This window comes from Grampus griseus, assembly GCF_964374135.1.
Source record: "Grampus griseus genome assembly, chromosome: 6".
Classification (NCBI taxonomy): Eukaryota; Metazoa; Chordata; class Mammalia; order Artiodactyla; family Delphinidae; genus Grampus; species Grampus griseus.
In genome coordinates this window covers 69,737,935-69,765,871 of record NC_139000.1, presented here as the reverse complement: position 1 = coordinate 69,765,871, position 27,937 = coordinate 69,737,935, and the positions used below count along the sequence as shown (strand labels likewise).

At 41.4% G+C, this 27,937-nt stretch overlaps 1 protein-coding gene and 1 long non-coding RNA gene across 3 annotated transcripts; one reads left to right on the top strand and one right to left on the bottom strand.

Moving 5' to 3' along the window:
- Window positions 1-1,677: 1,677 nt before the first annotated feature.
- On the top strand, window positions 1,678-26,409 carry KLHL9 (kelch like family member 9). 2 transcript variants are annotated; one of them, XR_014296894.1, is made up of 6 exons: window positions 1,678-1,929; window positions 7,208-7,292; window positions 14,059-14,104; window positions 16,264-16,310; window positions 17,690-17,779; window positions 26,190-26,409. XR_014296894.1 is itself a non-coding variant. In XM_082656948.1 (6 exons), exon 1 carries the CDS (start codon window positions 2,164-2,166, stop codon window positions 4,015-4,017), a length of 1,854 nt encoding a protein of 617 aa, XP_082513074.1. In that variant the 5' UTR covers window positions 1,678-2,163; the 3' UTR covers window positions 4,018-4,119; window positions 7,189-7,292; window positions 14,059-14,104; window positions 16,264-16,310; window positions 17,690-17,779; window positions 26,190-26,409. The 2 variants fall into 2 exon arrangements, 1 of the variants encoding a protein (XP_082513074.1); XM_082656948.1 differs by having other exon boundaries at window positions 1,678-4,119; window positions 7,189-7,292.
- LOC309824236 lies at window positions 19,334-27,937 on the bottom strand. Its single transcript, XR_014296895.1, has 3 exons — window positions 27,890-27,937; window positions 19,617-19,733; window positions 19,334-19,345 (listed from the first exon to the last, which is right to left on the bottom strand). It is a non-coding gene; the product is annotated as an uncharacterized lncRNA (long non-coding RNA).

The window sequence follows — 27,937 nt, the reverse complement described above, 5'->3', positions numbered from 1 at the left end:
CCAGAGAAAAATTGTTTCCTTGGAAGTGCTTTTTCACAGCCATTATGGAGTCTTCACAGCTCAGGGGAGTCCTTCCATCCCCAACTACTGCAACAAGCCGGTCTCCAGGACTTGCCAATGCTGATGAAGTCCAGTGAAGAACTTCTCCAGGCCAGTCTCATTCCAACCACCCGCTTATGCTGAACAGTTTGAAGATTTGCTGAAGCATCTGATGGAGGAGAGCAGTGATTTGAGCCTTCTGGACCTTGCTGCCATCTACCAGAAACAACAGAAGACCATTGGAACCAGCTAAATGTCCATCGGTAGGGGACTAATCAAATAATGTAGGACACACCCATTCAATGGGAAACAGTACAGCTATTTAAAAAGATAAAGCAGTTATCTATATATGAATGAGAAGATCTCCAAGTTAAAAAAGATAGATGCAGAACAGTGAGTATAGTATGCTATCTTTTATATTAAAAAAGGGGGAGAATGTAATAAAATAATGTACCTATATTCTCATCAGTTGACATATGCATAAAGAAACTGGAAGGATTTAAAAGACAGTAATAACTTCAAACTGTGGAAAAGGTTGGAAGCAGTTGTGTCAAAGTATACATTTATTCATATGCCCAAATTCCAATTTACTAGTAATTTAAAAAATGTAAGTTAGCAAAATATCCATAAAGGGAAAAGATCAGTAGCAGGGAAATACACACTCAAACATTGCTGGTGACAGTATTTTGGAAAAAAAAAATTGTCTTCAATCAGCATTCTGCCCTTAGGATTTATCCAAAAACAGGTAAAGTTTTGTGCTCAGATTTTATGAAACAGTGGAGAACAAGAAAGTATATATTCAGGAACAAATGATGGGCAAGGGAACTATAGTATGTGTAGTTATCAGACAATTGTGTATCCATTTAAAAATTTGTGAGTAGAAAACAAAAGCACGAAAAATTTACTGATGATGGAATTCCATTGAGTGGCAAAACTTCAGGCTAAATTACTTACATAGCATAGTCACAATTTGGTATTTTAAAAGAGGCAAATGACATGTTTTAAATGATTAAAATTTGAAACTATGAACCAAAGTTATAACTGAAGTGTCTATTAAATTGTGTGGGCTAAGTTTTTTTTCTTTTTTGGGCTGCGTGGCTCGTGGGATCTTGGTTTCCGGATCAGGGATTGAACCCGGGCCACAGCAGTGAAAGCGCCGAGTCCTAACCACTAGACCACCAGGGCATTCCCCTGTGGGATAAGAATTTTAAAGTTTTTTTAATAGAGAAAAAACTTTAAGCATTTTCCCCCATGCTGCCTTTCAATTTCTACAAAAGCCGCATTTCATTGTCACTCAGAAGTAACAAAAGGAAGAAGCCAGGAAGTGTAAATCTCAAAGTATGCATTTAGGGGGACAGCTCAGCTGCCGTGAAAGGTTTAGGTCAAGCATAATATACATGCACCCATTCCAGCCCATTTAATGCCACATACAAAGTACCCCAAGAGGCCCCGCGGGCCCATCCTGCACAGCCCCGCCTTGCCCAAACCCCGCCCTTCCAGTCCCCCGCCCACTTTCTCTCATCCCCCACACGACCGCCCACTGGCGAGGTCAGGCGGCCGCGCAGCCGCAGTAGCTGCCACGGCCGCTCCTAGCCCGGGGGATCCTGGGAGCAGGCCTTTCCGGAAGGACCGGTTCGGCGTCGGGGCCTCGGCCCGGGTTGCAGCCCAGTGTTCCAGGCCCTTGCTCCACGACGGGCCCGTAGCCGCGGCGACGCTCTAAGGACAGCGGAGGGCGCGGCGGGCCGCTCGCTGAGGTGCCCGGCTTCGCCGCCGAGCGAACCCCGGGGCCGCAGGACGTGGCGGCACCTCCCCCTTGGCCCGGAGCGGAACTGCGGGAGGAGCGGCAACGCAGGCCGGACGCGGTGAACCGGGTCACTAAACTGCCTTCAGGTGATGAATTATCTACATAATAATCAGATTTGAGGTCCACAGCCCTCTGTGGTCCTGCTATAGAACAATTTTCAGAGAGTGACTGGTGTGTTCTGAGGTGTGCCACAGTGACTGTTTGCCCTTGATAAGGAAAGCAAGCTCTCTTGCTCTTTGGACATCCTCGTTTCCTTTAAAGCTTTCAGGTCATAACCTCTTTGGCCGGCATACATCTTTGTGCAAGAGGAAGGCTTTCACATGAAAGTGTCTCTTGGTAACGGTGAAATGGGCGTCTCCGCCCATTTACAGCCTTGCAAGGCAGGAACCACACGTTTTTTTACCAGCAATACTCACAGTTCGGTGGTTTTGCAAGGCTTTGATCAGCTTAGAATAGAAGGATTGCTTTGTGACGTGACCCTGGTACCAGGTGATGGAGATGAAATCTTCCCTGTTCATAGAGCTATGATGGCGTCTGCTAGTGATTATTTCAAGGCTATGTTCACAGGTGGAATGAAAGAACAAGATTTAATGTGCATTAAGCTTCATGGGGTGAACAAAGTTGGTCTGAAGAAAATAATTGATTTTATTTATACTGCAAAACTTTCTCTTAATATGGACAATCTTCAGGACACACTTGAAGCAGCCAGCTTTTTACAAATTTTACCTGTTTTAGACTTCTGTAAAGTGTTTCTTATTTCAGGAGTCTCTTTAGATAACTGTGTTGAAGTTGGACGAATTGCTAACACCTACAATCTTATAGAGGTAGATAAATATGTCAATAATTTCATCCTGAAGAATTTTCCTGCATTATTGAGTACTGGGGAGTTTCTAAAACTCCCTTTTGAACGGCTTGCCTTTGTGCTTTCTAGCAATAGTCTTAAGCACTGTACTGAACTTGAGCTTTTCAAGGCTGCCTGTCGCTGGCTAAGGTTGGAAGACCCTCGGATGGATTATGCTGCAAAATTAATGAAGAATATTCGATTTCCACTGATGACACCACAGGATCTCATCAATTATGTGCAGACAGTAGATTTCATGAGAACAGACAATACCTGTGTGAATTTGCTTTTGGAAGCTAGCAATTACCAAATGATGCCATATATGCAGCCAGTGATGCAGTCAGATAGAACTGCCATTAGATCTGACTCAACCCATTTGGTTACATTAGGAGGAGTTTTGAGGCAGCAGCTGGTTGTCAGTAAAGAATTACGGATGTATGATGAAAGGGCGCAAGAGTGGAGATCTTTAGCCCCAATGGATGCTCCTCGTTACCAGCATGGCATTGCTGTCATTGGAAACTTTCTTTATGTAGTTGGTGGTCAAAGTAATTATGATACAAAAGGAAAAACTGCCGTTGATACAGTTTTCAGATTTGACCCTCGGTATAATAAGTGGATGCAGGTTGCTTCGTTAAATGAAAAGCGCACATTTTTCCACTTGAGTGCTCTCAAAGGACATTTGTATGCTGTTGGTGGGCGAAGTGCAGCTGGTGAGCTGGCCACAGTAGAATGTTACAATCCAAGAATGAATGAGTGGAGCTATGTTGCAAAAATGAGTGAACCCCACTATGGCCATGCTGGAACAGTGTACGGAGGCTTAATGTATATTTCAGGAGGAATTACTCATGATACTTTCCAAAACGAGCTCATGTGTTTTGACCCTGATACAGACAAATGGACACAGAAGGCTCCAATGACTACAGTCAGAGGTCTGCATTGCATGTGTACAGTTGGAGACAAGCTCTATGTCATTGGTGGCAATCACTTCAGAGGAACAAGTGATTATGATGATGTTCTAAGCTGTGAATACTATTCACCGACCCTTGACCAGTGGACACCAATTGCTGCCATGTTAAGAGGTCAGAGTGATGTCGGAGTTGCCGTCTTTGAAAATAAAATCTATGTCGTAGGGGGATATTCTTGGAATAATCGTTGTATGGTAGAAATTGTCCAGAAATATGACCCAGAAAAGGATGAGTGGCATAAAGTTTTTGACCTTCCAGAGTCACTTGGTGGCATTCGAGCTTGTACTCTCACAGTTTTTCCACCTGAAGAAAACCCTGGGTCACCTTCCAGAGAATCACCTCTTTCAGCACCTTCAGATCATTCTTAGGACCAAGGTGTAAAATACCTTTGCAGTGCATCATGGATGATCCCATACTTCCCCTTCAGTTGTATCTTCTTACATTGATTGGTACAGTTATTAGATAAAAAGGTAATTGATGTTATTTGTATTGCTTGGCTTAGTATGTTTATCAAATGGTTAACAAATGCATTCTGAAAATGTATTCAACATAGCCATTTTAACAAATGTAAAAAGATAAGTAGAAAAATGTTTGTTTGATGTCTTTTTGTGGTGGTGTGTAAGTCAAAGTGTAGGTGATTGTAGTAAATGTATAATTATATTCATTATGCTTCAAAGTTGAAAGTTTTCATCTTTGACTACAAAACATCAAAGGGAGGCTGCCTGCTCTAACCTAAAATAATAAACAAAAAAGGTCTCCAAGCCTTATTAGCTGCCTCCCTTTTTTCATAGAGTTTTTGACATAGCTGCCAACTCACCAGATTGTGTGGGTACATTCAGAATATGTGACGATTCTTAGGCAGACCAGAGAAATAATAAATTCAAAAATATTAACTCAAAAAATAGTACAACCCTAAGTCAGGATTTCATATCTTTCTGGGGAGAGGGAGAGAGAAAATACACACACACACACACACACACACACACACACACAATGTATATGCATGCATACACATAATTTTTAAATCAATTGGCACTTTAGCTATAGTGAAATTGTTTTTAAATTTAAATTCTTTTCTGCCTAGCAGCTATTTCTATTCAAACGGGAATTCAGTACTAGAGAATAAATGTCTGTGTTGTCTTACTGAATTGATGTAGATGAGAACTACAACATTAAATTGACAACCAAATTTGTCATTTGACTGAATTGTTACTACAGATGAAACTTGTCACTTTTTCTGCTTATATATTGTTTTCTGTAGAGTTGCCTTTATACAGGTTATTTAGCAAAGTTCAAGTCTCAGAGAATTGCTTCTTCTCAGTAACTTTAGGCTCTGCTACATTCCACCTTTTTGTTCAGTAAAATTTATGAACAAGACAAAGAAAAACATACTGATCAAAGCTATAGGTTTTAAAGTTCAGTCTCCCAACTTAGTCATTCTAACACGACTGTTTGATTTGAGGTGGTTGCCCTGGTGCTGCTCCAGCCCATGTGCATCCTGAGCTTTGTGTGATCTGCCTCAAGGCTGTAATCTGAGCAAGCAGAAGATGTACTGTTTGGCATCAGGTCAGAAAAATGTCTTTTTGGCTATGTCTAAAGGACAGGACCAACTTCAGATTCCCTAAGAAGCCAGCTGTAGAAAGCCTAGGACACTGCTGTCTTGCATGCAGTACTAAAGTAGATCTTCAGCCTCTTCAATACCAAGGGCATCCCTACTGGTTCAGAACCACATGGGGAGATCTTAATGGGACCTTATCCGCAAATGGAATCATAAGAGTCCTCCGAAGTGAGTGATTCTGAAGAATCTGAAGAGTTACTTCCCTGGAATAATTGTCTACCTGAAGAAAAAATTTACATGTATACATTAACATACATATGTTTATATTTATATCCCTATACTTGGGAGATTGTCATAGTGTAAATCAGGAACAACCTTCTCTTTATTGACAACCTCATAATAAAACTCAGGAACCAAGACAAAAGGAATTGGCTTCAAGGGATCTGAACCTCACTGCCCATACAGGTATTGATTCATTTTAATGCTTTTATGATTTCTGCATTGGCAGAAAATTTCATACTTCCTATTTTTTTTAAATGAGTCAATTTTTTTATTACTAAAAATAGCACATTTGAGAACATTTAGGAAATAGAAAAAGTAGAAATTGCTAATAACTTTGTACATTGAATAAGCAAGAAATAGCATCCTAATTATTTCCTTAATTATTAATGAAGTTAAATATTTGTGTTTTTTGAGTAGCTGTGTTCCTCTTTAATCGAATGTTAATATCCTTTGCCCTTGTAATACCTATTGGAGTTGCTTCCTTTTTCATATCCAGTTATAGGATCTCTTTATATAATAAATATAATTTAACTGGCATTTGCTTGCATTGACTTTTTTTCTCAATCTGTTAGAGGTTTACAGAGGCAGGGCCGTTTAGTTAATTTTTGAGATCAAATTTGTCCATCTTTTTGCATTTTGACCTTTTGGGTATAATTTTGCTATGGTTCCTTTATTTTTTACATCATTTTGATGTATTACTTTTTTGGTGCTAATTCTGACATGCTGAGATGGTATTGCCCCATGTCTGCTCTGCATAAGCTTTTCTCTTTCCCTTGTTGAGAAAAGGTTTCTGCCTTCTATTACATTTGACTGTGTTGCTTTGTAATTAACTAAATATTGTTCAGCCAGGTAAGTTAACTGCTCCACCTTTACCCCCTGCCTCCAGCCTCACACATCCCACCTCTCATTCTTTTACTGTATAACTTTCTGCAATTGACAGGACTCTTGATAATCATAAAACAGCTGACTGGTGTTATGCTAATTAAATCTAATTAAATCTGGAATTCCTTCCTTACAGGTAAAGAAATTTGAGGTGACTAAAATGATTGGAAAGATATCTTTATTTTACAAGCTGATAGTTTTTTTAACAGAACATTTAGAAAAATATTTAAAAGAGGATAAAAGCTGCAAGCTATGTAAAGCATTCTGTTAACATTTTATTTCTTGTTTTAGTTTTTCTGATAGTTTCAAAAATAAGCTTTTGTTAAGTTTCCTGATTATAAAAATAATTCCTATTACAGTAAGTACAGGAAAATGAAAGTGAACAGAGGGTGTAAATTATCAGTGATTCCACATGTCAAAAGTAACATGTTAATACTAGGTATATTATGAATTTATATATGTACAGACATTTGTCAAATACTTTGCAAATATGTCAGAACTTAAGCTAAAATCTGGATGATAAAAGGAAGTAAGTTCAATTTCCAAAGGCACACACTGCTTTCATTATGGCTTTCTCCAAGTTTTCTAAAATCTGTATGTATTAGAAAATAATATGTAAGGTGCTTTTTTCCTAATTATCAAATGCATGTGCATTAAGAAAAACATTCCATTTTAAAACCAGATAAAAATCCATATTTAATTTTTTTCCCACTTGCCAAGAGTAGTATTTCTGTAGATTACCTGCAAAGCAAACATATTTAATCATGTTCAAATTTTTCTGGTTTGTAATTAAAATTATCTTGTTCTGATTATAAAGACAAAATATACTCCTACAGAAAATTTCATTCAAAACTACAGAAGCATACTATCAGAAGTAAAACCAACGTTCTATCCGCAGCTCAACGATTGAAAGACCTTAGGGTAAGTTAACCTCTCTAAGCTTCATTTTCTCATTTGTCTATGGGATTGGTGGTGGGCATTAATAATTGTTATCTATATCAGAATCGGAAGGAGATAATATTATAAAGTGATTAGCATAAAACATACACAGAGAAGCATTTAGTAAGATATTTGTTACTGTCATTGTATTGCATAAGTTTTTACTTTAGTTTTGTCTTAATGATTTTCACAAGTTCTTTTATTTGAAAGTGTTAAATGTCTATACAGTATTTCACCCATGAATGTGCCTTCATATTTTTTTTCCATTTCCCTATGGTTATATATTTAAATATCTACCCCCAATTTTTTATCATAAATTAAGCAAATTTAATATTCTTTAAAAAAATTTTATCTCTTATTACCCTGTGATAAGTTCTAAGTAAAATCTGAGTCAAATAGTGTAGGCTTTTTTAGGCTTTTGAAAAATATTTCCAGGATTGTGTGACTATGCGTTTCCACCAGAATGTGTTTAGTGACTATTTCAAAGGCAATCTTGGCAGTTCCAGTTATCTTACTGTTTGGATTTATATTTCTTTAATTATTGGAAACACTGACTTTTTTGCTTATTGAGCATGTGCATTTTTTCATATGTGAATCATTTGTTCCTGTCTATTATTTTAAGTATCCTATTAGCTACAAAGACTTTTTTCCTCAATTTATGTCATTTTTGTGGAGGCTGGGCTATTCAATTTTTAAAAATTCAGATATAATATTTGTTTCAGGCATACAACATAATGATTCTATATATGTATATATTATGAAATGATAAGTCTAATTAACTTCCATTACCACACATAGTTAATACAATTTTTTTCTTGTGATGAGAACGTTTAAGATCTACTCTCTTAGCAACTTTCAAATATACAATACAGTATTATTGATAGTCACCATGCTGAACATTATATCCCCAGGACTTATTTGTACCTTTTGACCACCTTGACACATTCAGTTTAATAGTCAAATATGTCTGTCTTTTATTGCATTTTGACTTTTTGGTGATAATTTTTTTTACATAGTACCGATGTCACATTCCTTGTCCTTTACTCTATTGCTTTGTCAGTGCTTATTTTTAACGTGCTAAGGTAGCATTTACTGCTTGTCTCTTGTTCAGATAGCTTTTCTTTTTTCTGGTTGAAATGAAGATGAATTTTTAAAATAAATTTATGAAAATTCCTTTTATATTAAGACTATTAATCTATCTTTACAGCAAGTATTTTCCCATCTTTCTTTGAGTGCATGTCTTAACATACAAGGTATTTTTTTTTTTGCGGTACGTGGGCCTCTCACTGCTGTGGCCTCTCCCGTTGTGGAGCACAGGCTCAGCGGCCATGGCTCATGGGCCTAGCCACTCTGCGGCACGTGGGATCTTCCCAGACCGGGGCACGAACCCGTGTCCCCTGCATCGGCAGGTGGACTCCCAACCACTGCACCACCAGGGAAGCCCCCAAGGTATTTTTTTGTAATGTAGTGAAATTAGTTTTTCCTTTGTCATTTTTTTAATGCTGTCTTGCACAACTTCCCCCCATCATGTGAAGGTGTAATTACCCTGGTATTTTATGTTATTGTTATGGATACAGCTTTTTACTAGTTTTCTGTTTCCAAGTTATTATCCACTTGTTCCATCACAACTTTTTGAATAATCTTTACTTTCTCACTGAATTTTTATGCTTTGTAAACATCATGTAATAAAGGTCTTATTTATAATATGGGCAAACTAGGGTCTTTTTCTTCAGTTATAATGATATTTTATTCAAGTTGTCCTTGGCATGTAGATTGCTGTTTTGAATGGGGTTTTGTTTTCACATTATATTTCAAACTATTGCAGTAGTAGGAAATACATGATTTTACCATGTTTTTGTTATTACTCTCATTGATTCTTAACATTTTCAGGGGATTTTGGGGGATTCTCTTTTTTTACCTTAGAGAGTCATGTTATCTGCATAGTATAAAAACCTCGTTTCATATTATTTGTATCATAATTTAAAGCATTGGTTAATACTTGCAGCAGATTATAGTTGTAACACGAGGCATTGTGCCTTGTAGGTAATTTTAATAGGGATAATTCTAGAATTAGAATTTTAAATTCCTTTGTTAAAGAGAGGTATTCTTTATTTTTTTTTAATTAAAAACAATTTTTTTTATTGGGGTATAGTTGCTTTACAATGTTGTGTTAGTTTCCACCGTACAGTGGAGTTCCCTGTGCTATGTATATAGCAGGTTCTTATTAGTTATCTATTTTATACATATTAGTGTATATATGTCAAGCCCAATCTCCCAATTCATCCCCTCCCACCCCCACCCCCCAATTTCCCCTCTTGGTGTCCATACGTTTGTTCTCTGTATCTGTCTCTATTTCTGCCTTGCAAACCAACTCATCTGTACCATTTTTCTAGATTCCACATACATGTGTTAATAATTTTTGGCTGTGTTGTGTCTTTGTTGCTGTGCATGGGCTTTCTCTAGTTGCGGCGAGCAGGGGCTGCTCTTCATTGTGGGCTCAGTAGTTGCAGCGCATGGGCTCTAGAGTGCAGGCTTGGTAGTTGTGGTGCACGGGCTTAGTTGCTCTGTGGCATGTGGGATCTTACCGGACCGGGGATCAAACCCATGTCCCCTGCATTGGCAGGCAGAGTCTTAAACACTGCACCACCAGGGAAATTTCCATACTTTTAAAAATGAATGTTTTGGAATTTCTCCCCCGATTTTGATACCTTATCTGTGTTGCTAGTATCCATTTTTAAGCATATATTTGAATGGCAGAGTGATGGTTGAAAAAAGACTTAGATATTCACTAAAGATGATTGCATACACTACAGAACTGCTTAAGTTGTGGTCCTTAACCAAATGCACTAATAATAGATAGTTCCTCTATTTTCTTGGTAACAGTCTCTGAACAACTACTTTCTAGGGGTTGATGTTATTCTGCCACCTACTGGTTGAAAGTCAAAATCCTTAGTTAGATGGATTACAGAAAATGTAGGCTTTTTAAAAAAACAGTAATGACAAAAACCAGAAGTTTTTATTGTGTATGTGAAAGTTCAGTCTTCAGGTGATACTCAAATAAATGAATACAAAATCCCTATGGTAACTCTTAGTGTATAGAGAGGGTCAGATATTCAGAGAAAAAAAAATTTTCCTGTGGTTCCATTAAAGAAATTTTTTAAATTGAAATATAGTTGATGTGTAATATTATATAAGGTGTACAGTATAGTGATTTATAGTTTTAAATGTTATACTCAATTTAGTTATTATAAAATATTGGCTATATTCCCTGTGTTGTATAATATATCTTTGTAGCTTATTTTATACGTAATAGTTTGTACCTCTTAATCTCCTATCCCTTGTATTGCCCCTTCCCCCTTCCCTCTCCCCACTGGTAACCATTAGTTAGTTTTCTATATATGTGAGTCTGCTTGTGTTATATTCTCTAGTTTGTTGTGGTTTTTAGATTCCAGACGTAAGTAATACAGTATTTGTCTTTGTCTGACTTATTTCACTTAGTGTAATACCGTCCAAGTCCATCCATGTTGCTACCAATGGCAAAATTTCATTCTTTTTTTTGGCTGAGAGGTATTCTGTTGTATATAGATACCACGTCTTTATCCATTTACTTCTGTATATTGGCAATTGTAAATAATGCTGCTATGAACATTGGGGTGCATGTATCTTTTTTAATTATTTGGTTGCATCTTAGTTGCGGCATGTGGGATTTTCGTTGCGGCATGTGGGATCTTTGTTGTGGCATGTGGGATCTTTCATTGCAGCGCGTGGAATCTTTCATTGCAGCGCGTGGAATCTTTCATTGCAGCGCACGGGCTCTTCATTGCGGCACGCAGGCTCCAGAGCATGCGGGCTCAGTAGTTGTGGCGTGTGGGCTCTAGAGTGCATGGGCTCAGTAGTTGCGGCCTGCAGGCTTAGTTGCCCTGTGGCATGTGGGATCTTCATTCCCTGACCAGGGATCAAACCCATGTCCCCTGCATTGGAAGGTGGATTCTTAACTACTGGACCACCAGTGAAGTCCCACCCGTATCTTTTTGAATTGGTGTTTTTGTTTTTTCTGATATGTGTTGCTGGGTCATATGGTAGTTCTATTTGTAGTTTTTTGAGAAAACTCCGTACTGTTCTCCACAGTGGCTGCACCAATCTACATTCCCACTAACAGTGTACAAGGGTTCCATTTTCTCCACAGCCTCACCAACATTTGTTATTTGTGTTCTTTTTGATGATAGCCATTCTGACAGGGGTGAGGTGACATTTCATTGTGGCTTTGATTTGCATTTCCCTGATGATTAGCAATGTTGAACATCTTTTCATGTACCTCAGCCATCTGCATTTCCTCTTTGGGAAAATATCTGTTCAGTTCTTCCCATTTTTTAATCAGGCTGTTAATTTTTTTGATGTTAAGTTGTATGAGCTGTTTATATATGTTAGATATTAACTCCTTATAGGTCATATCATTTGCAAATATCTTCTCCCAATCAATAAATTATGTTTTCATTTTGTTGATGGTTTCCTTTGCTGTGCACAATCTTCTCAATTAGGTCACATTTGTTTATTTTCGCTTTTATTTACTTTGTTTTAGGAGACAGATCAAAAAAAATATTGCTACAATTTATGTCAAAGGGTGTTCTGCCTATGTTTTCCTCTAGGAGTTCTGTGGTATCCAATCTTACATTTAGGTCTTTTTTTGTGTGTGTGTGGTACACGGGCCTCTCACTGTTGTGGCCTCTCCTGTTGCGGAGCACAGGCTCCGGACGCACAGGCTCAGCGGCCATGGCTCACAGGCCCAACCGCTCCGCGGCATGTGGGATCTTCCCGGACTGGGGCACGAACCCGCGTCCCCTGCATCAGCAGGCGGACTCTCAACCACTGCGCCACCAGGGAAGCCCCTTACATTTAGGTCTTTAATCCACTTTGAGTTTATTTTTGTATATGGTGTTAGAGGATGTTCTAATTTCATTCTTTTACATGTAGCTGTCCAGTTTTCCCAGCACCACTTATTGAAGAGACTGCCTTTTTTTCTCTATTGTATATTCTTGCCTCCTTTGTCATAGATTAACTGACCATAAATACATCAGTTTATTTCTGGGCTCTATATTTTTCCATTGATCTATGTGTCTGTTTTTGTGCCAGTACATACTGCCTTGATTATTGTAGCTTTGTAATATACCCTGAAGTCAGAGAACATTATTCTTCTAGCTCTATTCTTCTTTCTCAAGATTGTTTTGGCTATTTGGGGTCTTTTGTGTTTCCATACAAATTTTCAAATTACTTGTTCTAGGTTGGTTAAAAATGCTCTTGGTATTTTGATAGAGATTGCTTTGAATTGTAGATTGCCTTTGGTAGTTTGGTCATTCTAACTATATTAATTCTTCCAGTCCAAGAACACGGTATATCTTTCCATCTGTGATGTCTTCAATTTCTTTCGTAAGTGTCTTACAGTTTCTGAGTACAGGTCTTTTACCTTCTTAGCTAGGTTTATTCCTAGGTATTTTATTTGTTTTGGTATGATGGTAAATGGGATTGTTTCCTTAATTTATTGTTCTGATAGTTCGTTGTTAGTATACAGAAATGTAAGAGATTTCTGTATATTAATTTTGTATCCTGCAACTTTACCGAATTCACTGACTAGCTCTAGTAGTTTTCTGATGGCATCTTTAGGATTTTCTGTGAATAGTATCATGTCATCTGCCAACAGTGACAGTTTTTCTTCTTTTCCAATTCAGATTCCTTTTATTTCTTTTTCCTTTCTGGACTTTTCTAGGACTTCCAAGACTATGTTGAATAAAAGTGGCAAGAGTGGGCATCCTTGTCTTGTTCCTGATCTTAGAGGAAATGTGTTCAACTTCTCACTGAATATGTTAGCTGTGGGCTTGTCATATATAGCCTCTATTACCTTATGTTCCCTTTATGTCCACTTTCTAGAGTTTTATCATAAATGGATGTTGAATTTTGTCAAAAGCTTTTTCTGCATCTACTGAGATGATCATATGGTTTTTATTCTTCAGTTTTAATGTGCTGTATCACATTGATTGATTTGTGGATATTGAAAAGTCCTTGCATCCCTGGGATAAATCCTACTTGACCATGATATATGATCCTTTTACTGTATTGTTGGATTCAGTTTGCTAATATTTTTTTGAGTATTTTTGCAACTATCTTCATCAGTGATACTGGCCTGTAATTTTGTGTGTGTGTGTGTGTGTGTGTGGTATCTTTGGTTTTGGTTTCAGGGTGATGCTGGCCTCATAAAATGAGTATGGAAGTGTTCCTTCCTCTGCAATTTTTGGGACTAATTTGAGAAGGACAGGTGTTAACTCTTCTTTAAATGTTTGGTATAGTTCACCTGTGAAGCCATCTGGTCCTGGACTTTGTTGGGGGTTTTTTAAATTATTGATTCAGTTTCACTATTGGTAATTGGTCTGTTCACATTTTCTATTTCTTCCTGATTTGGTCTTGGGAGATGGTACCTTTCTAAGATTTGTCCATTTTACTGGCATATAGTTTTGTAGTAGTCTTTTAGGATCCTTTGTATTTCTGTGATCTGGGTTGTAACGTCCCCTTTTTCATTTCTGAGTTTATTGATTTGGGCCCTCTCCCCTTTTTTCTTGATGAGCCTAGCTAAAGTTTTTCAATTTTATTTATCTTTTCAAAGAACCAACTCAGTTTCATTGATCTTTGTTTTTTAGTCTGTATTTCTGCTTTGATCTTTCTTCTACTAACTTTGGGTTTTGTTTGTTTTTTTCTCTAGTTCCTTTAGGTGTAAAGAAAGATTGAGACTTTCCTAGTTTCCTGAGGTAAGTTTGTATCACTATAAACTTCCCTCTTAGAACTGCTTTTGCTACATCTTGTAGATTTTGGATTGCATTGTTTTCATTTTCAGTTGCCTTTAAGTATTTTTTGATTTCCTCTTTGATTTCTGCAGTGATCCATTGGTTGTTTAGCAGCATATTGTTTAGCCTCCACGTGTTTGTGTTTTTTTGCACAAAACACAACTTTGTAGTTGACGTGTAGTCTCATAGTGTTGTGGTCAGAAAAGATGCTTGATATGATTTCAGTTTTAAATTTACTGAGGTTTGTTTTGTGCCCTAGCATGTGATCTATACTGGAGAGTGGTCCATGTGCACTTGAAAAGAGTGTGTATTCTGCTACTTTCGAATGGAATCCTCTCTATATATATCAGTTAAGCCCATCTGCTCTAATATGTCACTTAAGACCAGTGTTTCCTTACTGATTTTCTGTCTGGATGATCTGTCCATTGATGTAAATGGGATTTTAAAGTCCCCTACTATTATTGTGTTACCATCGACTTCTTTTATGTCTGTTAATGTCTGTCATACATGTATATAGGTGCTCCTATGTTGGATGCATATATAGTTACAATTATATTTTATTCTTGGATTGATCCCTTGATCATTATGTAGTGTCCTTCTTTGTCCCTTGTGACAGTCTTTGTTTTAAAGTCTATTTTGTCTAAGTATTGCTACTATGGCTTTCTTTTGACTTCCATTTGTGTGGAATACCTTTATCCATCCTCTCACCTTCACTCTGTGTCTCTAAATCTGTAGTCTCCTGTAGGCAGTGTGTGTGTGTGTGTGTGTGTGTGTGTGTGTACACACACACACACACACACACACACACACACCTGCCTTATTCTTGTGTCCCTTCAGCCACTCTGTGTCTTCTGATTGGAGCATTTAGTCCATTTGCATTTAAGGTAATTATCAACATGATATTCTTATTGCCATTTTGTTAATTGTTTAGGGGTTGTTTTTGTAGGTCTTTTTTCCCCTTTTCTTTTGTTTTCATGATTTGATGGCTATCTTTAATGTTGTTTGGTTTTCCTTTGTGTGTGCATTATAGATTTTTGGTTTTTGGTTCCCATGAGGTTTTTATATAGCAATCTGTATATCACACACACACACACACACACACACACACGATTAAGTTGCTGGTCTCCTAATTTCAAATGCATTGTACTTTCCTCCCCTCACAATTACTGATTTTGATATATTTTACACATAATTGTTTTGTGTATCCCCTAACTGCTTATTGTGGATATAGATGATTTGATTACTTTTGTCTTTTAAGCTTCCTACTAGCTTTGTGCTTGGATGATTTCCTACCTTTACTGTATGTTTGCCTTTACTGGTGAGCTTTTCATTTCATAATTTTGTTTCTAGTTGTCGCCTTTTTTTTTGCCTAGAAAAGTTCCTTTATCATTTGTAAAGCTGGTTTGGTGGTGCTGTACTCTTTTGGCTTTTGCCTGTACATGAAGCTTTTGATTTTGCCACCAAATCTGAAGGAGAGCCTTGCTAGATAGAGTATTCTTGGCTGGATACACCCTCCTCAAGTACCATAGCAAAGGTTTTTCCCTTTCATAATTTTAAATATATTGTGCCACTCCCTTCTGGCTTGCAGAGTTTCTGCCGAAAAATCACTTGATAGTCTTATGGGGATTCCCTTGTATGTTTGTTGCTTTTCTCTTGCTGCTTTTAATATTCTCTTTTTCTCATTTTAATTACTATGTGTCTTGGTGTGTTCCTCTTGGGGTTAATCCTCTATGGGACTCTGTGCTTCCTGGACTTGGGTGACTGTTGCCTTTCCCAGGTTAGGGAAGTTTTCAAGTATTATGTCTTCAAATGTGTTCTCAGCTCCTTTCCCCCTCTCTCTTCTCATTCTAGGACCCCTATAATGCAAATATTAGTGTGCTTATTGTAGTCCCAGAGGTATCTGTAACTGTCCTCATTTCTTTTCATTCTTTCTTTTCAGTGGCAGTGATTTACATGACTGTCTTCCAGCTCACTGATTCATTTCTCTGTATCATTTAGTCTGCTGTTGATTCCTTCATATATATTTTTCATTTCAGTAATTGTATTCTTCATATCTGTTTGGTGGTTCTGTATATTTTCTAACTGTTAAAAACTTCTAACTTCTCTCTCCATTCTTCTCCCAGGTTCTTTGATCATCTGTACCATCATTACCCTGAATTCTTCTCCTCAGGTAAGTTGTGTATCTCCACTTCCTTCGTCTGGAACATGTTCCTCAGCAACCTCATTTTGTCTGTTTCCTGACCTTGGAGAAGGGGCCTTCTGTAGGAGATGTCTTATGCGTCCCAGCAGCACACTCCCATCTCATTTCCCATGCTATATGCTCTAGGCATTCCTCCCATGAGGATTGTGTGGGTCTTTCTGTTGTAGTGGGCTATGTGGGAGGTCTGGTAGGCTTGGTTAGCCCGCAGTGTGGTTGGTTGCCAGGCCCTGCCTGGTGCAGAGGCTGCCAGCTGCTGGTTAGTGGGGCCTTGTCACTGGGAAGCTGACTGCAAGACCCCAGGGGGGCCACAGGGCTAGTGCTGGCTCACTGGTAGGTGGAGCCAAGGTCCAGAAGACTCTGGGGCTGTTGCCTGCCCATGTCCCAAGGTTAGCGCTGGACTACTGGCAGGCAGAGCCAGGTCCTGGAGTCTGGCTGCAGGGCCCAGGGATCACACAGCTGGTGTCAGATCACTAGTGGGGGTTGGGGGAGGTGGTTCCTGACACAGTTGGGTACAGGGTCCAGGGTGTCCCCAAGCTTGTTTTGGCCTGCTAGTGGGCAAGGCTGGGGACCAGCTTATCCCAGGGCAGGGTGTAGCTAGCTGTGGGTAGACTGGGTCCATTGGCTGCATGACTGTGGTTTTGAATCTGGTGTCTGCCTCCCTAATGGGTAAGGCTGGTTTAGAGCACCAGTGCTTGCCCACTGGTGGGTAGAGCCATGTCTAGAGGCCTCTGTGGGCTTAGGAGGTCCTTATACAGCCTGTCCTTATACAGCCTGTCTGCTGTGTTCCCACCTAGTAAGTTGCTTGGGCTGAGGTGTCCCAGCACTGGCATCTACAGGCTGTTAGGTGGGGTCAGGTCTTGGCACTGATGAGCTAGAGAGAGGATCCCACAACAGTGCTTGCCCGCACCAGTGTCCACGTGGTCCAGTACCCAGGGTGAGCTGCAGCCCCCCCCCCCCGGCCCCCCACTGCCACCTCTCGCAGGCTCTCCAGGACCAGCAGGTAGGTCTGGCCCAGGCTTCTGTCAATTTACTGCTTTCTCCCTGGGTCCCACTGCAGGGAGATTCTGTGCCCTTTAAAAGGGGAGTCAATGTTGTGAGTCTCAACTGGTGGGGAAATAAAGCCCCACTGACCTTCAAAGCCAAATGCTCTGGGGGCTCGACTTCTTGGTGCAGGACACCCTGGCTGGGGAGCCCAATGTGGGGCTCAGAAGTTACTCCTAGGAGAGAACCTCTGCAATACAACTCTTCTCCAGTTTGTGGGTCTCCCATCCCGGGGGTATGGGACATGGTTATATCTAAGTCTGCCCCTCCTACCCATTCTCATCGTGGTTCCTTTTTTATGTCTTTAGTTGTAGAAGATCTCTTCTGGTTGGTTCTGGTCTTTTTCATTGATGGTTGTTCTGCAAGTACTTGTGATTTTGGTGTGCTCATGAGAGGAGGTAAGCTCAGGGTCTTTCTACTCCACCATCTTGACCAAAGAGTATCTTTGATACAACACAAAAACACAGATTTAAATATCTTTGACCTTTATCTTATTGATAAATTCATATAATTTGAGTTTTATAAAAAATCTGCACCATTTCATCTGGATTCTAAGCATTCACACCCACTACTATGTGGTTTTTTTAATGGATTGTAAACTAAAGAGCTTCAGCTTACAAAGTATCACACTAACAGAGTAAATCTTTTCAGTGGCAGAAAGAATTTAATGTGCAAATATCCAGGTATAAGTAAACTTGATTAACTTATAATATTCTAAGAGCTTTTATATATTGGTTTGCCCATGCAGATGCTAGGATCAGATCACTGCTCTACCCACAAAGCTTTCATCCACCCCAGACAACAACACATACATAGCACACATGTGTGATACAGAGCGGCTTCTGGACCAGCTGATCCAAATTCTTTTTAGTACCATCCCTGGGTTCCAAGAAAGCCTATTTCTTGGCTAGGGAACTACCCATTTCCTCTATCTCCAAAACACTGTCTCAGAGCAGAATATTCTCATACTGAGTATTCTTTCTCCCAGGATGGGTATGATTGAAAACAGGTGACCTCTTAATTGTGCCTCCTGAAGCCTGTCAAAATGCACTTATGCCAATAGTTCTTTTCTATAACCTTGCTTGTTCCTTCTGTTCTATTTAATACAGTATTAGAACAAGATGAATATAAAGCTGCTGATGGCAGTTAAGGTCTGTTACCTGAGCTCAGATGTTTCATTGTGTATACAGCCCTTTCCCAATTTTAAGTTCATGCAGTATTCCAGCTCTTTATTGGCCCATCTTCCAGAAGGCTGTGACTATAGAGGTAGAGGTTTATCATTCTTTGCCTCATTTCACCTAAGAGCCCATCAGCAGAGTCTATATTTGTGAATGGAGGGCAAGTCTAATTTCTACTGACTGAACTTTTATCTTAGTTCGGAAGGATACTTTATCATTTAGAAGCCAACACATTCCAGCCAGGAATTAGTGATCCATAAAAACAACTCATTTCTTCCTACTAGGCAGAGTGTTTGGTTATTAATCCCTCCATCCTTCTCCAGATAACACAGATTTCACAAACCTTCTATGCATCCTATGTATACAGGCACACTCAAAGGCATCACTTAAGCTCAGAGAATGGGGAAAGAGGGTTTTCTAACTTTCCAGTCTGACTGACTCTCCATTAATGAGCTAACCTGTGCCCTCAACTTTTCCTACTTCATCCTATAAGGGGAGTGGGTTATGGATTCCACTTACATTGTCCACTTAGTTTACTTCTCCATCTTCCATATCTGCATTTCTCATTCACCCCTACCACTTACCTCATAGTACACTTACCAGCCATGTGCAACACGTTCCTGGCTATCATTTGGGAGCAATACTGCTGTGTGTAGACCAAGCTCAAGGAGATGCCTCTAGTTAGCCCCCAAACTCAGTGTCCAGAAATGGGTTTTTACATATCCTGCTGGGTGCTTGCAGCTGGTCAGAGCTCCCAGTGGACAACCTGCTGATGTGGAGTACCTACTGGGGCACAGTAGAGAAGCCCCATCAAGATCTAGGTAGCGATCAGGATTATAACTTTGAGAATGACCTAAGTCTGCTGAAGCATTGGTTGTGTGCAGAGGCAGGAGCCGCAAGGCGACTTCGTTCAGGACAGTGGTAGAACTGGGGTCATCTCGTTACTGCTACTAACCAGTCTCGAACTACAATCAAGTCACTAGCTGGATGTTTTGTTAAAAAATCATTAAAACTGATTATTCTCCTATCCATAATCTCACTTCCTTGGGTTACTTACTACATCAGTGATGTTGCTGGACCAACACCATTCTATTTGGAGAGATGTGCAGATGACTGAAGATGGTGGTATCAGGCACAAGAAAAATGCATAACCTGCCACTCCAATGCTCTATCCCTGCATAGAAAGAGTGGTTAATTTTTCTCTAGTATCCTTTACTGTCACCATCCCACTGCTGGCTTTCAGAAGAGCATGGTCAAAAGAAAAATCTCAACAGTACTACAATTTAACTCTTAATAGCCTTTGTCCATCCCATAGGAATGACTTTACACCCCAGACCTTATCTCTACCACAGTCTCAACAGTTCTCTTCTAGTCAAGGTGACCTATAAAAACGGCTTTTATTAATACCCAGAATATAATGCTGAGAAACACTGTTCTCTCACATCATAGACTATTATCTATTTTCTCATACATCTCTAATCATCATCTTAAAGGATCTGAGCCATGTGGTCACTTTGATACAACAGAGCAGCAACCTGATTCCCAAACCAGATGCAAAGCTTCATACAGTGGGTTTTCATACGCTGCATTCCTCATTTATCCTGGCATTATATTTTCCAAAGAAAAACAGGAATGGGATTCTCCTTAGTTCCCTTGCGTGGGGGAACACAAGGTGATCTTCCTAACATTTCTAAAGAAATGTGGCCAACAACACAACCCTCTCAGCTTTAGAGTGACTGTAAGAAAGCAGCAAGGGGCTTCCCTGGTGGCGCAGTGGTTGAGAATCTGCCTGCCAATGCAGGGGACACGGGTTCGAACCCTGGTCTGGGAAGATCCCACATGCCACGGAGCAACTAGGCCCGTGAGCCACAACTACTGAGCCTGTGCGTCTGGAGCCTGTGCTCCGCAACAAGAGAGGCCGCGACAGTGAGAGGCCCGCGCACCGCGATGAAGAGTGGCCCCCGCTCGCCGCAACTAGAGAAAGCCCTCACACAGAAACGAAGACCCAACACAGCCAAAAGTACATTAAAAAAATAAAATAATTAAAAAAAAAAAAGGCAGCAAGGACTACCCAAGCTCCACTGTGTTCCTAGAACCTTTAGAAAAAACACTAGTTCACATGAGCTCAAACATTTCAATCCTGAACTGATACCCTCTTCCCTGAGTTCCTTAGAATCAGGTAAACCAAGCTCAAACCATATACAAATCCCCTTACCCCTCCTTCCTACTGAGCCTTATCATGGTTCTTCATGGTGAGTACTCTCACTTGCTGCAAGTTAGGACACCTGACTTGGGTTAACTATAGAGCTGATCCTGGGGCGTCTAGCTGGGCTTCATTACAACTCCAGGAAAGAAAGTCATGTGAGAGCACCCAGAGAGAACTAGCAGTCTTCCAACTGTGCTCTTGGTGGTCAGAGAGAAGAGAATTTGGTGTTAATTTTTTTGGAGGCTACTAATTTTTTTGGAGGGTGAGGGTGGAACATGCTCCCTTTTACTTTATGCATATAAGTAATGTTTTTAACTGTTCAAAAAATATCTGAAAGATTTGAGAAAAGCTCTGTTTCCTTCAACTAATGTGACAAGAAAAAAGGTCCAGAGATTTAGGTCTGTCCATAGTATTCTCATAGCTATAGTGTAGACATATTGTACATTAAAAACTCAGCATTGTTGTGACCACCTAGAGGGGTGGGATACGGAGGGTGGGAGGGAGACTCAAGAGGGAGGAGATATGGGGATATATGTATATGTGTAGCTGATTCATTTTGTTATACAGCAGAAACTAACACAACATTGTAAAGCAATTATACTCCAATAAAGATGTTGAAAAAAAGAAATACTGGCATCAAAGCATAAAAAAAGTAAATAAATAAAACCTCAGCAATGTGAGCACATCTTGTACCCAAGTCCCTTGAAATAAGATTATCAAAAGCACTGATTCTGAAGACTTCCTGGAAGATAAAAACATATTTCATAGTCTTCGCTCTAAGAGCAGAACGCACAACTTAAAACCATATAGCTAGAGAAATAGAGTGAGACTCTGACAGATTTTATCTTCCAAGGACAGCAACAATGCTGTCTCCCACCCCATGTGTGCCTTGAAAACTATGCCATTTCTCACCAACTTGAGGTTGGTCTACTTCATCCCTCTTTAAATAATGGAAAGGCTTGTATTGGGCTGCACCCCGAAGGCCTCCAAGCCCCGTGGCTGCCCAGCATGAAGACCTAAGAAAGAGCCCACAGACAGCGGAAACATTAATGTCTTACTGGACAGGGACTCTTAAGAAAAAGGTCCTGCAGCGACACCCCGTGGACAGCAAGCAAGATGTGGCAGCAATCTTACCTATTTGAGGGAAGCTACTATTATACAGGCAATTTTCATCAGATTGGCTCATCAGTTACCAAGGAAACCAGTAGCAGGGGCCCTTCCATCACAACCCCTCAGGTTAATGACCAACATCACAGCAGATACTGATATTTCCCTTTTATGAGCTAGCAGGTGGAGCCGTTTTGGCCTAAGCATTAGACCAATCACTAGGCGGGCCCGGGGCGAGCACGCTGGTGGGCGTGGGGTGTGAGGGAAGTGGGGGCTGGTCTAGCGGGGGATGCACGAAGAGCAAGAGAACAGCCGTCCTGAGTGTCCTGACCACACACCCCACCCCTACGCACCCTACACGACCCTTATAATCTCCATCCGCCCCTCTTCCGAGACACCCCCGGGGTCAGGTACATAGCGGCGCACGCAACCAGATACCACAAATGCAATACACACAACAGCTGCTAAGAAGTGTCAAGAGTAAGCTAGGCCCTCGGCTACAGGGCAGGAAGAAGGCAAGAGTCTTCAGTTGCCCCCCCTATGGCGGCATGAGCCAGATGGATTTCCCATGGCATCTCGCTGCACACCCAGCCATCAGACTCATTTTGCAGCCTGGCCACCACGGTGGCCCTGTCCACAAGCTGATTCCCTGCCCTCAGGCTAGCGAGGAAGTCTAGCAATACAATACAGGGAGGTCGTGACCAGTAAGCAAAATACAAGCCTCAACAGCATTCTGAGATAACACCACCCCTACCTGTGGTTTCTGTCCTGGCCTGCAGTACCATACGGCCGGTCCACCCTCAGTCCCCACAGCCGGCGCCAAATAATGGAGCCTTTCAATTAGCAAGGCATCAGCAGGGTTGGAAGGCAGGTGGAAATACCAGCACTTATCTTTACCAGGCCATTCCTGAACTGCATAGCCAAGAAAGTGGGATTCCTTGGTTGATATCGATGTCTATGGTGAGAAAGGAAGACAAGAAAGAGTACAGCCATTTTGAAAAAAAGGCCAGACAATGGTCTTGGGCAAAACAGGTCTTGCAAGCTAGAGAACAAAGGCCAAGGGGTCCTGAGTCCTGGGGGTGGGATAAGAGAGGGGGACAACATCCTCCCAGGAATAAATGATCTCTGTTACATTAACGAGTATACCTAGTTGCCACAAGGGAAGAAGCTCAACTGCAGATTTCAACCTTACTTGTTCCGGGGCTCTCTTGCAGAAGCTCCTCACGCACTCCTTTCCCCTCCCAGAAGCGTTCCCTAACCTGAGAGCCACCATGGAGCCTCCTGCTGCTGAACGAAGAAGTGTGACAATCTCTGGAAATTGTCAGGGATTATGAGACAAACCCTCCCCTTTGTTATAAAAGCAACTCGCCCCTTCCTCTCAGGAAGCTACTTTTTTTCCTCTGCCCCACACCCCAGCCTTCTCCCTTGTGCACACGCTGTCTCTTTTTTTTTTTTTTTTTTTTTTTTACGGTACACGGGCCTCTCGCTGCTGTAGCCTCTCCCGCTGCGGAGCACAGGCTCCGGGCCCGCAGGCCCAGCGGCCATGGCCCGTGGGATCCTCCCGGACCGGGGCACGAACCCGTGTCCCCTGCATCGGCAGGCGGACTCTCAACCACTGTGCCACCAGGGAAGCCCAAGCTGTCTCTTTTAATAAAAATCTTTGCTTGCCGAAGAGTCTTGTGGAAGTGGTATCATTTCTGTGGTACTGCTGCCCAAGAATCTGGAAAGGGCCCGGTAACAATGGGAGTCCTGTTTCTTTCCCACAGCTGTTCTAGATCCTGAAGAGTGGTCCTTTGCGTTGCTCTACGCATCATGGAAGCCTTCTGTAACGGCTTCCACCTGTTGTAAGACACTGCAAACTGCATAGAACTGTCGTTCCAACTCACTACATCACGGCTCCGCCCCCTTCCACAGCTGGGCCCAGAAGCGCCAGGGTATTAGTACTTTGCCATCGCCAAAGGCCCAAACCACACCCTGCCGGGGAAGTGGCCACACCCAATTCACAAGCCTGTCCTCAGTTAATATCCCTGAAGCCTGTGGCTTTTAACTGTTTAGGGGTTTGGGGTTGGGGGTACGCTCCTTTACCCAAACAGATAACCCCCAAACCATCGGATAGGAAACCCAGGTCCTCGCGTTTTGCCTTCACCAGCCAGTCCCGGAAAGTCAGATCGCCAACAAGCACAGGGCTGCTACTTTTAAACTGCAAAGAGCCTCTGAGGTTAACAGGATATCATCAGTATAAGGGTCGAGAAAGACATGCCTCATGGTAGACAGCTGCCACAGATCCCACTTGCCAGTGGATGGCCACCTTGGGATTATCCCCCCACCCTACCCCGTTATCCATCATTATTTCCCGACATCTCAGCACTCACCGGAGTATCCTCGGCCTCTGGGCTTCTTGGCTGGCTCGCCAACTGTTGCGCTGCACCCTGCAGGCCTGCAAGCCTTATAGCTGCCCAATCTCCAGACCCAAGAAAGAGCCCAGAGGCGGTGGCAGAGACATCAGTGGTCTACTGGACAGAGGTCTTACGTGTCTGTATTAAAAGGTCCTCAAAGAACACCCAGCCGTGAAACGCAATCGGCCGGCAGCCATGTTTGCCACTCCTCCCGGACACAGGAGACTACCATTTGTAGGGAGAACTGACCTCTGGTTCGCTCATCAGTTACCAAGGACACCAGCAGCTGGGGCAGGTCTCTCACAACCCCTCAGGTTAATGACCATCACCACCACAGCTATTTCCCTTTTATGAACTAGCAGGTCGAGCTGTTTTGGCCCTAAGCTTTAGAACAATCACGTGGTGGGGCAGGGGGCAAGCACGTTGGTGTGAGCGGGGTGTGAGTGAAGCAGGGACTGGTCTAGCACGGGATGCACAAGAGCAAGCGAACAGCCATCTTGAATTGACTAACCATACAGAGTGTCAATGTTTTACAAAAAAATTTGTTGGAAATAATATTCTATGACTTCCAAAGGAAGGTTAGGGTTTATCAAGCCTGGCGGTGCACACATTAGAGGCCAGATAATTCTTTGCTGTGGCTGCTGTGCTGTGGGTATTGTAGGGTATTTAGCAGCATCCCTGGCCTCTATCCATTAGATGCCAGTATCAGCCCTCATCACCGGTTGTGACAACTGAAAACGTCTCCAGACATTGCCAAACGTGCCCTCGGGGACAAAACTGCCCTCACCGAGAACCAATGGATTAGGTCATAATAGCTTGCTTACTGGGCCACTCACTTCTGAGCCCAAGGCGCCTTTTAAAAAGTTCAACTACACTGAGTCTACCACACTCACAGAAAAACCAGACCACAAGGAGAGTCATTGTGAGGTGCTTCTGTACCCAGTACCAGCTGAGGTCCCAGCTGAGACTTATTCGCATCGGACAGGCAAGTGAAAGTGCCTACCACATGCCAGGTCAATCCCAGCCCCCCAGTGGAGTGTGCTCCTGACGCCCTAGAGATGGTGAAACACAGGCCAGCCCTTCCTTCCGTGCCCTGTGGGAATCCCTGGCTCACAGAATCTGTGAGATGAGACATTGATTATTTTGGGTGATAGACTTTGGAGTCATTTGTTTCAAAGCTATAGTACTGGGGACATTGTTTGTTTGTATTGCGAGTGGAGGGCTACAACAATAAACAAACAAGCCCTATTTATCAGATCAGATTGAGTATGAGTGTAAAATCCTTTAAGACTTCAGAAAGATCTAGGTGGTGTCTCAGAGAGTCTTTCAGACAAACAAAGGGCCTTCTGAGGATCCTAGGGAATGCCTCACAGATTCTCTCCATTAAGTGACAGGGCTCTAAAACACCAATTGCTGCCTCACTGGAGACTCATGGGTAGCCCAAGGTGAAAAAGGGTATGTATCTGAAGAGATTTGTGGGTGTGCCTCTTATCCAATGGCATTCATTATAAACGGATATACAGCAAACCCAGTAAATGGTTACAGTAATTATATCACTTTAGACTGAAAGTAATAGCATACACAATAAAGAGAGCTTCAGATCCCCAAACTTTTCCAGAAAGGAAGCAGGATGAGAAGTCTACACGATGTAAAACATAAGCACTTCTTGTAGGAAAGGAAGGATAACTTAAAAGGCAGAGCCAAGAAGCCAGAAAGGAGAAAAATCAGCCTTGGAGAAGAACTCCCAGAGACTTAGAACTGAGCCCTAATCTGAACATTGACACCACCTGCCCTAATAGGGAGCCCGTGACTGCTATGTGCTTTCTGCTTTACCCCATTCTGAATGGGACTCTTATAGTATCTTATGCCTGCCTCACCATTGCATGTTGGGAGTAAAGGAACAAATAACCTCTCTATTTAGATTACAGGGCTTCACATTGAGAAGAATGGCACTCGAGCAGTGCTAGAGGAACTGTGCCTGAGGAACTCCATCCACACCTTGATCTGACGGAGATGGTGAAACTCTGGACCTGGATTTTTGCCATAAGATGAGACTTTGGAAGGTTTTGAGAAGTGATGAATGTATTTTACATGTGAAAGGATGTGACGTTTTATGGACTGTAGCAGATTGTATTTTTAAAAGATGGCAGCAACATTTCCCTCATTTCACATATTTTTCTGGAATGTTGAAAATCCTCCAGTAAGAGATATATTGTCTAATTCCTCTCTCCTTGAATCTGAATGGGTTTGTGACATCTACAATACATCAAAATGATACTGTGATTTCTGAGGCGTGGTCCTAAAAGGTAATGCTGCTTCTGCCTTGCTGACCCAGCCTTCATACGAGAAGTGCTATCACTCTGAGTATCACTCTTAGCCACTGCGCCACCAGGGAAGTCCAAGCAGATTACATTTAAAAGAAATATCTTCCTTCTGACCTTTTCAAAGATAACAGGAAAATAAATAATATATAACTTAGACCTTCGAATCAAGTGGGATCTTTTTCTTAACAAGTTGTCAGGAAAACTCAGGGATTAAGGAAAAATATTTTGACTCTTGAGATACAGAACTTCACAGACTTTCACTGGTCATGAAGTTCAGCAAGCGGTTATTTTCACTGCCCTCATTAAGACTGGTTATTGATTAAAGGAACTGTTGATGCAAATACTTAGACCAGTCCATGCTTAGGGTACCATTGGTTCAATGGCCTTCAAATTTAAAAAAAAAAAAAGAATAAGTGGGACTTTCCTGGTGGTCCAGTGGGTAAGACTCTACACCCCCAATGCAGGGGGCCTGGGTTCGATCCCTGGTCAGGGAACTAGATCCCGCATGCCATGCCACAACTAAGAAATCTGCATGAGGCAACTAAAAGATCCCGCATGCCGTGACGAAGATCCCACATGCCACGACGAAGATACCACATGCCACAACTAAGACCCTGTGCAGCCAAAATAAATGAAAAAAAAAAAAAAGAAAATTGTTTAAAAAAACTATTTCGGACTGACCTCTAGAGGGGAAACAAGGTCTCAATTTCTTCCAAAACCACAAATTTGATTCTATTTGTTTGTGCTCCAAAGGAAAGAGATTCCAGGTGAGTAAGTAAAGAGCAGTGAAGCCACTGAATACTGGTATCCATTAATATATCAGTGTTCAGGGACTTCCCTGGTGGTCCAGTGGGTAAGACTCTGCACTCCCAATGCAGGGGGCCTGGGTTTGATCCCTGGTCGGGGAGCTAGATCCTGCATGCATGCCACAACTAAGCATCCACATGCCACTACTAAGAAGTCCACATGCCGCAACTAAAGGATCTTGCATGTCGCAGCAAAGATCCCGTGCCACAACTAAGACCCAGCGCAGCCAAAATAAATAAACAAATATTAAAATATATACATATATATATATATCAGTGTTCAAACCTAGATACTGGTATCCCTGTGGGTACATGATTACTATCTAGGGGCAGGCAAGCACATAGATTTTAAGAACACATTTTTTACATCCTCAGCATCGATAAACATCCTTGATGAAACTGATCAGCCAGAGAAGAGAGATGGAAGTTTGGCCCATCGCCATTCTCACATTTAGACTTTACATCACTTTGTAAAATAAAGTCCTTCTTACCCATTCCAAGCCTCAGCCTGGCGCACTGCCTCAGGGTGCAAAACCTCT

What these genes read in the sequence shown, in the direction of transcription:
- KLHL9 (XM_082656948.1), top strand. Translation starts at nt 2,164, where the DNA reads ATGAAAGTGTCTCTTGGTAACGGTGAAATGGGCGTCTCCGCCCATTTA.